Raw genomic sequence first — 16288 nt, 5'->3', positions numbered from 1 at the left:
GCTGGAGGAGCTGGAGGAGCTGCATGGAGGAGGTAAGGGCTGCATCTGCTGCACAGCACGAGGCCCCTGCAGCCGGGCTATGGGGCCACGAGCAGCTGCAGCTCAGTGGACCACAATCAATGGACAATCCCAATCTGTCAGTCGGCCAGATCAATACGTGAGAGTCAAACGGACGAATGCAATCAGGAGGAGTTAGAGGAATGTCAGTGTGTGTAAGAGGGAGACTTTTATTGAGTCAGACGCGGTATAAAGAGGAATTTAAAAATGCTTAATTCACCTATAGGGTATTATTTTTCTTTTTTCTTCATTGTCACTGAAAAATAGTGCACAAAAAAAGCACTTTTAGATACTTTAAACACATTTGAGGCCATTTGGTGGAGCATGACTACCATCTAGTGGTCAAAAGGGGTAACTGCATCCAAATAATCTTACTCAAAACAAGTATATCCAGGTGTATTTTCATTAGGGCTGTCAGCGTTAACGCGTTAATCTATGCGATTAATTTGCCCGCGTTAACGCACTAAAATATTTTAACGCAATTAACGCACTTTTTTTTTTTTTTTTTTAAACCGCGGCAGTACGGTTTGACACTGTTTCCGTTTTTAAAACAATCATTTCTCCGCGAAAATAAGGAGCAGAAATCAGTTTAAACTCGTGGATGAATCAGTCGGGTTTCCTCCTGCTCCTCCTTCCTCCCGTCTCCCCCTCTGATACACAGAGGAACGGAGGGCGACGTGTCGGGTGACGCGGCGCGGAAAGAACGCGACACACGAAACCTTCAACGTGATTGGTCAATCCGTTTGTCTGTCAACATTTCGGGGGGAAAAAAACCCAATGAACACTCAGTAAATCACAAAGGACCTCCCACCTCACAGGTTAGGCTCATTTAGCAGCCTGTCAGTCAGAGAACCAGAGGACACGGCGCGAGGACAATGAGCCTCATTTCAGAGCTGAGATTGTTCTGGAATGTTTGATGTATAACACGTGGGGTGTGTCACATGCAAAAGACTTTAAACGGTGAATTTAATTTATTTTGTAAAATGTATAAAATGCCCCCAGCCTCCAGAGGGTTAACGTGACATATTTGAATGTCAGTCAGTTACCAAGGCCACTGGTTCTGCTGCTGTTCAATGTTAAAGATGACAGGACCAATGGGGTCTCAATATACTTCTTTTTTTTTACTAATCTGATGTTTCACTGAAGAATTTTTTTTATCATCCACGATATTAAATACCTCGCTGGCACTTTGTATGTAGGAGCCTCTTTGAAAACACAGCTCTGTGGGAAGTTTTGTCTTTAAAAAGAAGGGAAACACTTTTAACCCTTGTGTTGCCTTCGGGTCATTTTGACCCGATTAAATATTTAACCCTCCCCCCGCCTTTGGGTCATTTTGACCCGATTCAATGTTTCACCCTCCTGTTACCTTTATATTTACTAACATATTTTACCCTTTGGGTTCAATTTGACGCCAGCAATTAAAACCTCCAGAAAATTATTAGAATTAATATTGTTTTCCAAGTTTAAGTGTGAGGCACTATATGTTTGTTTGTTGACTACCGAAAGAACACCGACATTAAACATTGAATGGGGTCAAATTAACCCGAAGGCGGCAGGAGGGTGTAATATTGATTCGGGTCAAAATGACCCGAAGGCAACACAAGGGTTAAACGGCGATTAATCGCGATTAATTAATCGCAATTTCAAAGTGTGCGATTAATTAGTTAATTTTTTTTAATCGATTGACAGCCCTAATTTTCATACATCAATCCTTTATACGATGTCCCGTAGAGGACGATGGAAGTGAGTACGGGGAGAAACTCTGCATGTTTACTTCAAGCTAACTTCAAGCTTGTGTAAAAATGTTTTCTATTAAACAACATGTTTGTGCATTTATTTATTTTTGACTGTACATATTACTGTAAAGGGTCAGGGTGTGACGTAAAGATATGTGTTTGCATGTTTGGTCACGCCGAGAACTGAAATACCAATTAGTGGTTCAACAGAAAATTAATAGCAGCGAGATTTGCTGTTATATATATATATTTTTTTTTTCTCTCATTAATATAGATATATTTTGTATTTATATATCTTTGCAATACATTTAATACATATATATACATATTTATATTTATTTATATATATATATTTATATATATATTTTTCTCATAAATATAGAAATATTTTGTATATATATATATCTTTTTAATACATTCTACGATATTATATTTTGTATTGATATATATATAACAAATTTTAAACACATTTTAATCTCTATATTTATATATATATTTGTATTAATATAGATATATTTATTAATATAGATATATTTGTAAATATATATTTATTTTATTTTAATTAATATATATTTATTTTGTAATTGTATTTATATATATATATATTTGTTGTATTATACACTTTACTTTTGGGCTGTCAGTCAGACAATAATAATAATAATAATAAAGACATTTAAGAGGTCACAATAGGCTCTCAAAATTAATATTCTTTTTCCAGATGAAAACTAAAAGCAAAAGATTAATTAAATAAATATCTGACTCGTGAACTGCTGACGAGAGATGCAAAAAACGAGCAAACATTACATTTCAATCTCATGAACACGTAATAAATACATCGTGGAAATCGTCGTAAATAATAAATCAAGCACAGGGACGCCGCGGTGACTTTCCAGGCATATTTAATTGGCACGGTACACACAATACAAAGTATTCGGTGCTCCAGGAACACAAAGCGGCCGCCGAGGGGACACCAACGAGAAAGTGCTGAAAACACACCATGTGGTCGACCTCACCAAAAGGAAACGAAGGAGTCTTACTGTTGTTTTGCAAAGCAGGTAAAGTAAATAATAAGACTCCTCAATAGTTAAAATAGATGTTTTTTTCCTTTTTTTTAAACTTTATTCATATATTCATATATATATATTCTCTCTAATTCCAACGTGCCATTTCCACTGTACAGGCAGGTTAATCCGGGGCTTCTGCTGCCCTCAAAGCGGTGATGTCATCAGGTGTGTCATGGTGGGGGGGGGGGGGGGGGCAACATGACATAGCAAACAGGGTACTTTTTAAAGCTGGACTCAGCAGATTTAATCAATACGTCCATGTAGTTTTGGGGAGGGAGGGGCTTAGACCCATTCAGGCAGAGTAAGCAAGCAACATAGACTTCCAGCTTCAAAATAAAAGAAGACAAATCTAATATATATATAAAAAAAGAAAAGTTAAAATCACGTATGTGCCGTTGAGCAGGGGGGGGGGGGGGCAGTGGTCATGATTTCTCTTGTATGATTTATAAAAACTAAAAAAATTCCCCCCAGAACATTTGCGATAATCACATTTGAATCCTTTCACAGGAAGTCGTGGATCACAGTTTATTTCTCATACACAGTAGACGAGTTATGTGGAGCATCCTAAAAAAACACTAAAACATGAGGTGTCAAAAAGATCTTCAGAGCGCAAGTTTATTTTTGGGGTGAATGTTGTTTGGACCGAGTGGAGAGTCCCACTAACTTGATTAACTGTAAACTAACAACAACAACAACACCAACAACAACAATTGGACACTGATACTAATGTGAACTCACAGTCAAACAAATGCACGCCCATGGCCTGTAACAATAACAACATGGCGTCCTCTCATGTGACGTTTGGGGGTCAAACTGAAAACAGGGAACCGAGAGTTCTGACCCCAAAGAAAAAGCTTTCATGAAAATAACAAAAAAAAGAACCGCAAGGGCCGACCCAAACGGCAGCATCCAGGTTAATTCAAACGCTGTGACCAGGCAATGAGGGTTAGCAGAGAGGCTGGAGGCGAAGGGGGGGTGGGGAGAGGGGGGGTGACCCTGTGACCCCCCCCCCCCCGCTGAGGGTCGAGGAGGAAAGACAGGGCAAGCATGCAGCGCACCACCACGCCGAGAGGCCCCCGGCCCCGGGACTCGTACACAACACAAAGTTTAGGGTGGGCAGGGAGGGGGGGGGAGTCTCAGAGGAGCCAAGGCATTGCCTGAGCCATCAGGAGGGGAGGGGGGGGGGGGCGTGGTCAGAGAGAGGAACGGACACCGTGTCACATGACATGTAGGATGAAAAAGAAGATGGACGAATGATCTCTGTCCTCCCCAGCTGGTCCTGGATATGTGAGGATGGGGGGGGGGGGGAATCACAACACACACACACACATATACACAGACACACACACATACAAACACACACACACATGTATACACAGACACACACACATACAAACACACACACACACAGCTCAGACGAACACACAACCTTTCACCTCTTCCTCTCACAAATATGGAGCTGATTTTAGTGGGGGGGGGTGGGGGGCCGTGATGGATGTCAAGCCCAAGATGTGTGTGTGTGTGTGTGTGTGGCCGGGGTGATTCTCTTCTTACACACATACACGCCACCCGGATGAAGGCGTCTGACAGCTTACAGTCCGTAAGGCTCCTGCTGGTCTGCGTCCGTCTCTGACCACACCCCCACCATGTGTGTGTGTGTGTGCATGAGTGTGTGTGCAATGGGGGGGGGGGGGGTAGGGGGGCGTTCAGAGCGAGGAAGCCAACAGCCGCGTTCATGAGTTAGTTACATTAAGAAGCAAAGCTTTGCTGACAACTAAAAAAAGTGTGTGTGTGCGTGCTTGTGTGTATGTGCGTGCTTGTGTGCATGTGTGTGTGTGTGTCGTGGCTTTCTCTTAAATCTGTGGAGGAAGCCCGCTCTAGGCCGTCTTCCTCTCTCTGAGCGGTGGAGCTCCTCCGGCTGCCTGCCCTGCCATTCCTCAGCCAGACTCTCACTTTTAGGAATCTGCAATTTAAAAAATAAAAACAAAAAAAAGGAAATAACAAACAAACAAAAACAAAAACAAACAAAACATGACAAGAAGAAAAAGTTAGATCGCTTGAAGAGGAGAAATTGCCAGAAACCCCAAATATCCAGATGTGGAGAGGAAAAGAGTTCATGAGATGTGTTGGCATGAATGTAATGTACACACACACACACGTGTGAAAGACCTCCTTTAACCCAAAGGCGTCTCTCTTTTATTAAGAATATTTCATCCTGTACAAAAAGATGATGCAACACGTTTAGAAAATGTAAAAAATAAAAAAATAGATAATTGAGAAAAATATGAAATGTGTATTCACAGCTCTACATGGCACCCTGCACATGGCACTAAATGACACCCTGCCATGCCGGGAACGAGCCAATCAAAGCGGATATTAATAAATAAAAACATAGGCCGAGTGTCATGAGTTATGAAATGATCATTTCCGCTGTGACACTGAACGCACCTCGCTGTGACAGTGAACGCACCGCTGTTACTGTGAATGCACCACACTGACAGTGAACACACCATGCTGTGACAGTGAACACACCACGCTGTGACAGTGAACGCACCGCTGTGACAGTGAACACACCACGCTGTGACAGTGAACGCACCATGCTGCACACATCTCTCCAGTCTCACCGTTTCTCTCTCTCTCAGTCCTTTATTCCTTTCTCACTGGCCTGGAAACAAAGGATGACTATCGAGTAAAAAAAGGCGGATGACAAAATCCTAGCATCCTAACCTCCTAACCTCCTAACTTCCTAACATCCTAACGGATACATAATTGAATAAAATCCCCCTTTAATAATTACTTTTACAACTTTTTCATGGTGTAACAATGCTATGATTAATCTACAGCATGCAACATTCAAGGTGTGTGTGTGAGTGTGGGTGTGAGTGTGGGTGTGAGTGTGGGTGTGAGTGTGGGTGTGAGTGTGCGTGTGGGTGTGAATGTGCATGCACTTTTTTCTTTTCTTAAAAAAATATCTTTCAATGCGTCGTCATATTTTACAGCCGAAGCGCACCGAGCATGCTCCGCCTTTTTAAGGTCGCACAGCGAGTGACTGCAACACGAGGTTCCTCCACAGGGGGGCGCACGCTCACCCAGCGAGTTTATTGATCTCTGATCAGACTGACTCGCATATTCGACCGAGGGCATGTTGGTGTGAGAGGAATACTGTTAACCCCCCACCCCCCCTCCCCCTCAAAAAGAGAAAACAACACAATATACATTTATTTTCTTTAAATCACATTCTGTGTGTTTTGAAAAGTACATGTGATCATTGTCAGCAGGGGGGGGGGGGGATTTGTCCCATCATGCTCAGCTTGTCTTTTTCTTGTTTTCCCTGTGTGACCACTAGGTGGCACTGCAGCGAATGTGGAGGGAGGAACTGGAAGCTTCTTTTCACACACACTTCTTGTCCCCCCTGTTTCCAGTGTCACAATCTACACGGTGTGCAGCAACACACACACACACTATCAGCCAACTGTCATGAGGCACAATGGACCAATCTGATTGGCTCTTCCTTCCGGGAGAGACAGGAAGTGTGTGTGCGTGTGGAGTGATTCTCTTATCTGAGCTACCCGGTAAACAATCTTTAATCTCCACAATGTTCCCCCTGCAGTGGATGGAAACGTTCTGACTTCACAGCGACAACAAAAAAAGAAGAAATAAAAAATAAAAATATAAAGTCACGCTTGCGGAGTTAAATGTATGTCATAGCACCTTTGGCATTGGTTTCCAAAAAGACCTCGACGTAGGACGAGGGCACGTATCCCTCCTCGTCCTCGTTCCGGCGCACTCTCGTCCAGCCGTCGCCTTTGTCCTCCTCGATGACGTACAGCAGCTCGCCCTCCGCCACGGAGATGGTGCCCTCGTTGTGACCTGCAGGAGAGGAGAGAGCGTGACTAGGAGAAGTGTGCACTTGGAGGAAGAACACTTCGGTGCCCTCGTTGTGACCTGCATTTTATATATATATATATATAATTTATTTTTATTTTTATATATTTATATTTATATATTCTTTTTATACATATAAATATATATACATATATATATATGTATATATATAATTGTTTTAAATATATATGTATTTTGGATATATATTTATATATAAAAATATATTTATCTTAATATAGATTTGATATTTTTTATTATTTATAGATAGATATTTGTTTATATATATATTAATATAGATATATCATGTATTTATTTATAGATAGATATTTATTGTTTTATGTATATATATATATATATGTTTGTATAATTTTTATTTTTATTTACAGGCGCAACAGCAGTAAAGAATGCCGTTGAAACCGTAAATTGATTACCTCAACTTTGTGGATTTACTTTTGTGGATATTTGACATGTTGAATTGGCAACTGCAAGACTGAATGTTTTAACTCTACTAAATATTAATTTAATATATATATATATATATTTTTTTTTTACCTTCTTAGTCGGGTCATTATTTATACATTTAACGTTTGCTATTTTTATGAGACTCAACGAGTGCAGGGGGGGATAACTCTATCCTCAGTGAGGTCACAGCCCTCCTCCTCCTCCTCCTCCTGTGTAATCACATTCCTCCAACTAAGAGTTAAAGGGCTTCTAACTTCTGAAACATTAACATTCGGTGAAGACAAAGGGGGGTCGGGGGGGGGGGGTCTCAGGTTACCTTCGAAGGGGTACAGGGCCTTGCAGGTGCCGATGGTCGGCAGCCTCTCGTCGTCGTCGAACTCGTCGTCGAACTCCGGCGTGCTGGAGGTCGGCAGCGCGGGGTTCACGGCGGCCTTCACCTGCGTCTCCGAATTCTGCTCCTCCGTGTAGCTGCCGTCCGGGCTGCTCAAGGGCCAACACACACACACACACACAGTAAACGCACCGCGAAAACACACACCCTGCGTGCACCTTGTTGTGTGTGTCTTATCTGTACTTCCGGTACTAGGTAGGTACACACAAAAATCAATACATTTCACTTTTAATTATAAAAAAAATCAGAAATAAGTTAGAATTGTTAATAATTATTAAAAAAAATATAATAACAATAAATAACCATAAAGAAATAAGAATAAAGTTGAATGTTATTGTCTGATTTATGTTTTTTGTTGTTTTTTTGTTCAAAGAATGTAAGAAAACACTTTAAATCTGTAAATTACTGCCTAAAAGTCTTATTATTGATATTGTTATGACAGTTGCTCATATCCTGTGAGACTAAATAAGGATATTCATTATTTTTAAACAAAGGTTAAATGTTATTTCACAAATTTCAAAAAGTACCTCCAATTTTTTAAGCGCTCCCCTGGTGGGGGAAAAAATTGCCCTCTAAAAAAAAAAAAAATTCCTGTGTGTGTGTGTGTGTGTGCCATACCTCTCTCGGTCCTGAGCGCAGTTGTTGCTCAGCGGCGTGCTGTTCTGGGTCTCATAGAGTCCACTTCGACGGTTCGTATCGCTCTTGGACGGCATCCTCTCCTCCACCTCCGCCAGCCAGCCCTGAGACACACACACACACACACACACACACACACACATTACATCCGTGTTCTTTCTCTTTCATCCCCTTTTATTTACACGGTTAAATAAACCAGGCCCGGTTGTGACTCCGCCCCCCCCCTGCAGCTGCATCACATCATCTCCTTATATGGGCGTAGCGGCCGGCTCCTCTGCGCTTGAACCCACCTCAAACTTCTGAGCCTCGAACTGCAGCTTCTCGACGTTCAGGGCGATCTCCGACAGCCGCGGGTCGACGCTGGCCGGGTCGCCCATCTGAGGGTTCTTCACGTACACGTCCTTCATCTTCGTCAGCGCGTCCCTGGGGAGAAAATTATCGACTCGAGTCAGAAGAGAGTGCCCGCGTATCGGGGAAGCGTCGTCCACGCCCGGTGCTGAAGAAGGTACCTCTGGTCCATCTCTTTCTGGATGTCCTTATTCAGCTCCTCCATCTTGCCCAGAAGCTTCTTCCTCCTCTGCTCCGGAGGCAGGTGGCTGAAGTCCTCCGGTCCAGAGCCCTGAGAGGAGGAGGTGAGGAAGAGAGAGAGAGAGAGAGAGAGGCAGAGAAAATGGGGGGGAAAGAGGAAAAGAGGCAGAAAGAAACATTTCCCCAGCTTATTATGGGCTGTGTCAACGAGGATCATCTCTAGTTCTGAGGCGTCTCTCGTTGCCGTGACGGAGACAGAGGAGGACGGAGAACCTCGTTCAGTGAGCAGTGATTTGACATAAATGACATTTATTTAATGACCTCACACCACGAGACACGTCTGGAGCTACAGACGTCACCGGAGCTGCCGGGTCCTACTCATGCAGACGGTACCCCGTACTTACCCGCCGCCCGCGGCGTGGGGTCATGCGGCGTGACGCGAGGTCAGTCGGCATGCGGAGACCGCCGAGCGGCGCTCGTGTTAGTGCTCATTCCACATGGACCCGAGCAGCTAGAGCTAGAGCTAGTGCTAAAGCTAGAGCTAAAGATAGAGCTAGAGCTAAAGATAGAGCTAGAGCTAAAGATAGAGCTAAAGATAGAGCTAGAGCTAAAGCTAGAGCTAGAGCTAAAGCTAGAGCTAAAGCTAGTGCTAAAGCTAAAGATAGAGCTAGAGCTAAAGCTAGAGCTAGAGCTACTGGCGGACATGGAGTCACTCTGTGTTTCACTACTTGAACTACGTGATTGTTCTGTATGGATATTTACAAAAACACAGACTGTAGAATGTTGAAATCACTAGAAATTCATGATTTTTATTATCTATATTTTTGGAAAATACACTTTCTTGCAGAGTGTGTAACCCGACTTGATTGTTCTGTCTGGAATCAGGGGTGCATTTACTGTAGAATGTCGAAAATCACAAGAAAATCCAGAAATAAATTATAATTATTTAAACTTTTCATTACAAATGAATCAATATTGTTTAGAAAATACGCTTTTTTGTTGCATTCTTGCAGAGTCCGCACGCAAAATATGAAGCCAGCTGGTGGTTAGCTTCCGCTTAGCTTAGCGATTTTCAGTCCTAAATGCTAAGCTAAGCTGCAGCTTCACAGGGCTCTCAAGTTTTGAAGACAGGCAAGAGCTCCGAGAAGAGTTGTTGACGGGGGGTGTTTTAATGCACCCCTGCATTAAAACATTAACGAGCCGAGAGTTTTTTTCAGCGTGAGAAATACGATGTGTGGCGGGAGTGCGTGAGTTAAGACCGAAATGCGTGAGTCTCACGCTCAATGCGTGACACTTGAGAGCCCTGGCTTCATGTTGGGCACACAGACTCGGCAGGAATGTAAATAAAAAAGCTTTTTTAAATCCTAAAAAGTGACAATCACACTCATAACAACACTAATAGAAGTCCGTTCTTCGGCGAGGCGATGGCACCGGCATGCAGTGAGAGGACGTGAGCGAGCGGCTGCTCCTCCGGGTGGGGTTAGTGTTGGCTACAGAGGACACGGGTGGAGACAGGAAGGACTACCACACAGAGCGGAGGCCAAACACACGTAAATATGATCACCTCCATCAGATTCCGGACGTGGGAATTGAGCGTGATCTGCACCACAGAGACCACGGACAGGTGTGTGTTTTTTGGGGGGGGGGAGAGACAATGACGAGAAGACAACCACACACACACACACAAAAAACACAACAAAAGATTAAAGAAATAAAAACATAAATGAGACATTCGACGTGGAGTCTGGAGGTTAAAGAGAAATCCCGTAGGACAACATAATAAACGTCATTATTCACGGCGTGGGTGGGGGGGGGCATGCATGCTTTTTGTGGTCATGCCGCTTTGCGATCGTGAGGTTATACGGTCATGCTTACCAGCTTGAGAGAAAGCTTCATGGAGGGAGGGAGGCGGGAGGAAAGAGAAACGGCGAGAGAGAGAGAGACAACAGTCAATATCAGGAGGACATCACGGTGGCCATGTTGGTTCATCTTTGCATAACGTGGTTACTCGTGTCGACTATTAAACTTCACCATTTATGGAAAAGAGGGAGTGAAAGTATAAAATAATAGCTTCAAAAGAAGGATTTTGGATGTGCCGGTTAAAAAATAATTATTATATTTTCAAAATAAAGGAATTTTTTTTTTAAAGCTCTTTTTTTCTAACGTGGAGAAGTTCAACAATTCTACTAATGAAAAATAAAATGAGAGAAATACGTTGGCAAAAATAAATAAAAATGGCCAACCTATTGCTCAAGCGTGAGGTGAGAGGGAAACAAATTAAGGAGAGACGGATGAAAGTAAAATGTAGAGGAAGAAAGAAGTAGAGAAGGGATGGAGACTGCGACAGGGACGACGGGTGCACCCTTTACTCCTCCTTCATCTCTCTCTCTCTCTCTCTCTCACTCTGCTGCCGGTGCAATGACACGGAGTTGCCGGCAGAGGGCGCCAAAAGCACGAACACACCAGCAGGACCATGTACGTTGACATGGAGGCAGATACTGAGCACACAAACAAAGATGGAGTCGCCTTCCACAAAACAAAATATATATCTATCAAAACTCACTCGTGGAGAAGAGAGCGCTGCTTATAGTAGAGCTGAACGAAGGCACGACAATAAATAAATAAAGGTTCGTTCTTTCCTTGGCTCTCGACCTGTTGCCAGGCGGATCTGCAAGCAGGTGCCTTGTAATCCTGTTAGCGGTCCGCGGTGCAGCGAGCAGCGCCACGGGTCCACTAATCGAGGCGACGTGTGGGCCTCCCCTCACCACGATGATATTCTCATGTTCTATGTGTGTGAAGCTTGCAGGATATAAATGTGTGTGTGTGTGTGTGATCTCACTGAGGGGGTATTCTTAAAATATAGGGCTTTTAAAAGTGACTCACAACTTAAAATGAATAATAAACTGAAGAGAGATGTTCTTCAGGAGGAACTGGTTATGTACCAGTAAAAATACCATATGTATCAGAATAGTATTATATTTATATCTGGTCTTTTTTATTATTATTATTATAGTTTTTTATTGATTTATTCATTTCATAAAAAAATTCAAAAATCCTGATAGAATTTTTCTTTTTGTCTCTTTTTTCCGGATAAATTGCAATATTTAAGAATATTAGTCACAATTGATTTGGTGGAAATAAAATATTATAATAATCAACAATGGGGAGCGTGCAGGGTGAGAAACAACTGGTCCCTGATTGGCTGTTCCTGCTCTGAGCAAACGTCATGTGACTAGTCACGTGATCACTTGAGAAGCCTGTTGTTTTTAATATTATATATATATATATATTTATATATATATGTTTTATTCCTACCTCTCTCCAGCCACCCGGACAGACACAGATACACAGGTATATGATGGTCCTCACAGACACAGTATGGCACAGCGGCACAAAGAAAGCCCTGGAGTGGTGCATTCTGGGTAATGTAGGCTGAACCCAGACCCAAAGTGTGACCAACACCTCCCCTACAATGTCCCATCCACCTGAATAGAGAGTCCTCAGGTGCTTGTGACACTTTGTGAATCAACCCCCCTCGTAGAGCCCCGCCCCCCCCAAGCTGATTGGATAACATGTGATGTGGGATGAAGTCGTCATCACTGCCGAGCCAGGCTCAGACACCGGCCTCCTTTTTTATCCACGTGAGGAAATGTTGCCTTAAAATTACTCGAAAATGATGATGAGGCTCTCACACACACACTCACACACACACACACACACACACGCACACACACGTCTTGCTTTTTCTTCCACGCCGGTACTCACTGGCGCCCGTCACGCACTTACAACATACTGCCTGGCTTCGAACGCGTACGTGGGTCGGCCCAGAGTCCTCTTCATGAGCTCTTTGTGACGCGAGCGCGTGGATTGTTGTTGTTGTTGTTGTTGTTGCTGCTGCTGCTGCTGCTGCGGTGGTGGTCGGCGGAGAGAACACAGCTCCGTCAATTAAAGAGATCTTATACTGTACAATGTCTGAGTTTGACTCCCAAACGCGGCCTCTCCTTCCTCCTGTACTGAACCCCCCCTTGAAGGACCTGGACCCTGATTATAAGGACCTGGACCCTGATTACAAGGACCTGGACCCTGATTACAAGGACCTGGACCCTGATTATTTGGACCTGGACCCTGATTATAAGGACCTGGACCCTGATTACAAGGACCTGGACCCTGATTACAAGGACCTGGACCCTGATTATTTGGACCTGGACCCTGATTATAAGGACCTGGACCCTGATTATAAGGACCTGGACCCTGATTACAAGGACCTGGACCCTGATTATAAGGACCTGGACCCTGATTATAAGGACCTGGACCTTGATTATAAGGACCTGGACCCTGATTATAAGGACCTGGACCCTGATTATTTGGACCTGGACCCTGATTATAAGGACCTGGACCCTGATTATAAGGACTTGGACCTTGATTACAAGGACCTGGACCCTGATTACAAGGACCTGGACCCTGATTATAATGACCTGGACCCTGATTATAAGGACCTGGACCTTGATTATAAGGACCTGGACCCTGATTACAAGGACCTGGACCCTGATTATAAGGACCTGGACCCTGATTATAATGACCTGGACCCTGATTATAAGGACCTGGACCTTGATTATAAGGACCTGGACCCTGATTACAAGGACCTGGACCCTGATTATAAGGACCTGGACCCTGATTATAAGGACCTGGACCTTGATTACAAGGACCTAGACCCTGATTACAAGGACCTGGACCCTGATTATAAGGACCTGGACCCTGATTATAAGGACCTGGACCTTGATTACAAGGACCTGGACCCTGATTACAAGGACCTGGACCCTGATTATTTGGACCTGGACCCTGATTATAAGGACCTGGACCCTGATTACAAGGACCTGGACCCTGATTAATAGGACCTGGACCCTAACATCACTGCCTCTGGCAGGCAAAATAAAATATGGAAGACTTTTTTTAAAGAATTAAAAAAAAATTTAACCTTCTGCAGACTAAAAATAAAATCTAATCTTTTCTTCTCAAAATGGATGCGGGTTCTGGGGGCCTCCAGCTGGTTTGAGAAGCGGCCTTAGAAGACCTTTTATTTCTGTTGCTAGGCAGGATTAAGGATGCAACCCCCCCCCCCCCCCTGTGGCCTTTTAGACACCTCTAACATAATTAATTCCTAAAAGACAAATCATTGTAAAAAAAGAAAGCGCTCTATCTTAAACATCTATAACATGAAGACATGAGACATGGAAGGGGAACAGCGAAACCACACCATGACGAATGGAGAGGAGATTCTCTAGAAAAGGGATTTCTAGACTTCCTTCAAACTAAAATACGACCCCGAGGTCAAACAATCTTTTTTTGATCAGTTCACACAATGCCGACTGATTTAACTTCTTTGTATCGCACTTCTCTGGCGCCATTTCAGCACTACCGCTTTTCAGAAACGTGCACTTCCTGCTTGGACCCGAAAAAGAAAATACACACTTCCTCTCTTTTTTTTGTGTGTTCTCTGCCGACCTTCAGATGGTTTCCTCTGCGATACGCTTGAAACGCTACACTGTTGCACCGCATTGTTCTTTTTGGGCCTTTTCAGACGTCACGTCGCCACCTATTCATGCTCGTGTTTTTACTTCGACTCACCCGCTTTTCAAAATAAGAGCGTATACAAAAAATAACAAAAAATTAAAATATAAAACGTTATTCGTGGGGTCCGGAAGGAGCGCGTGAGTTACCGCCCGGTTCCTGAGGTCAGTGGCGAGTGAAGCGGGTTTACGGGAAGGCGAAGCCATGACTCAGCAGCTCCATTGAAACACACACGGCACCGGGAGGGGAACCCGCGATGACACACACAGCAGGACCCGCCGGGCCGGTGCTGATGGAGCCGCCCCCCCTGGGAGCCTGATGGAGTCACTCACAGTCAACCATCACTTCGTCCACCTTGGGAGCTTCACCTCTATATCAAACACAACAATCTGCCTCCAGCTCAGCCTCACTGCTGCCTCCATGCTACCGACAAGACCGCTCAGGCATCTTGCTCATTTCCGTCGAAGAGGGTAAAGGAAGGGGGGGGGGCGAGTTAATATGAAGAGGGGCGAGATGGAGAGAAGAACCATGGATTGATAGTTATGCGCTAGAGAAGCATGCCAGAGAAGCACATGAGCTGAGCACCGTATGGGGGGACGAGGAGGCCTGTTGCACTGCTGCTGTTCAGGGAAGCTTCACTTGTGTGGTAATACAACCAATTAAAACCACTTCTGTGATGCTAAAAACACTAAAGTGATGTTAAAAAACACTGCTGTGATGATAAAACCACTTTTATTGATGATAAAAAACACTTAAATTATCATAAAACTACTTTGCTGTGATGATAAAACCACTTAAATGATCATAAAACCACTTTTCTGTTATGATAAAACCACTTTGATGATGATAAACCACTGAAATTAGCATTAAACCACTTTTTGTGTTGATAAAACCACTTAAATGATCATAAAACCACTTTAAATTATGATAAAACCACTTAAATTATAATAAAAACCACTTTCATGTGATGATACACCACTGCGTACACATTGAGGTGTGTATAAACCCTGTGAGGTGATGTCCTCACCTGCATTATGACGTAAAGTATCTTTTTGCGTCGCGTCCCCCACACAGTGCACAGTAGCGGGTACAGAGCTCAGGTACAGGTGCAGGACACACACACACACGTAGGCGCGCACACACATGCACAGACACACTTACCCCTCGCCTCAGGCTCCGGAGGCAGTGCAATTTGGGCTTGGAGGTCATGAAGTCGTTGAGGCGGTGGGAGAGGGGCTCCTTGTGCTGCTTGGGAGACTGGGGGTCGTTGGGAACAGCAGAGGGTGAGGGCGGGGCCGAGGCTGGGGGCGCGGGGGGGGGCTGGCGGGGGGACGCTATCAGGGACATAAGCTACCGGTAAGAGAGGGGGGAGCCGGTCGAAGAAGAGGAGGAGGAGGAGGATGAAGAAGAAAAGGGGGGAAAGAAACCAACGAACAAAAGGAGGAGGGAGCACAAAACGAAATAAATAAGCCTCTAACAGATATTAAAAAAACAAACAACAGAAAAACCCAAACAGAAATTAAAAAGACAACCGAAGAAATACGTCAAACCCCTAGTGTATCAGTTGTTATGTTGAATGTACGACATGAAAACATACAAAACAGGTTAAAACATATAAAAGAAGAGGAGGAGGACGTGTGAAGATGTGTGAGAGCTGCAGACGTCAAAGCTCATGCAGGCTTCGCTTTTAGAAATACTTCTGGGGTTGTTAGTATTTTTCCTCTGTCACAAGCCGGCGAGGACGAGATGAATTCCTCCCGCGTCCCCGAGGACGGCGAGCGGCTGAATTTAAAGGTCAGTCGGAGAAATGCAACTCGCTTATCGTCCCCGAAACGTCTGACGGCGTGATTCATCGGGCGGTCCAGAGCTCTCAGAATGCAGCGGAGATGAGATCCAGGACGCCACGCGGTGCACATGCAAGGGAGGTGGGGGTGTGTGAGGGGAGGGGGAGTCAGAAACCA

General features: G+C 44.0%; 1 protein-coding gene across 19 annotated transcripts in view; it reads right to left on the bottom strand.

The window, feature by feature from the left end:
- Positions 1-2675: 2675 nt before the first annotated feature.
- LOC130204862 (formin-binding protein 1) overlaps positions 2676-16288 on the bottom strand; it is a 61176-nt gene continuing 47563 nt past the window's right edge. For 3 of the 19 annotated variants that reach the window (XR_008833812.1, XR_008833804.1, XR_008833813.1), the window contains exons 10-18: positions 15489-15677; positions 10635-10649; positions 10324-10359; positions 8741-8850; positions 8522-8654; positions 8215-8335; positions 7521-7697; positions 5482-6727; positions 2676-4820 (exon numbers count right to left, since the gene is read on the bottom strand). Coding sequence is in view for 2 of the 19 variants with exons in the window: in XM_056431821.1 (XP_056287796.1) it covers positions 5515-5522; positions 6569-6727; positions 7521-7697; positions 8215-8335; positions 8522-8654; positions 8741-8850; positions 10324-10359; positions 10635-10649; positions 15489-15677 (948 nt within the window). In the remaining 17 variants the exon portion in view is untranslated. Of the gene's footprint in view, positions 4821-5481; positions 6728-7520; positions 7698-8213; positions 8336-8521; positions 8655-8740; positions 8851-10323; positions 10360-10634; positions 10650-15488; positions 15678-16288 lie in introns of all 19 variants that reach the window. The other 16 variants (XM_056431821.1, XR_008833811.1, XR_008833805.1 and 13 more) reach the window with 16 other exon arrangements.

This window comes from Pseudoliparis swirei, chromosome 15, assembly GCF_029220125.1.
Source record: "Pseudoliparis swirei isolate HS2019 ecotype Mariana Trench chromosome 15, NWPU_hadal_v1, whole genome shotgun sequence".
Classification (NCBI taxonomy): domain Eukaryota; kingdom Metazoa; phylum Chordata; class Actinopteri; order Perciformes; family Liparidae; genus Pseudoliparis; species Pseudoliparis swirei.
Note: the sequence above shows the minus strand (reverse complement) of the source record. Positions and strands in the feature narration are given on the sequence as shown.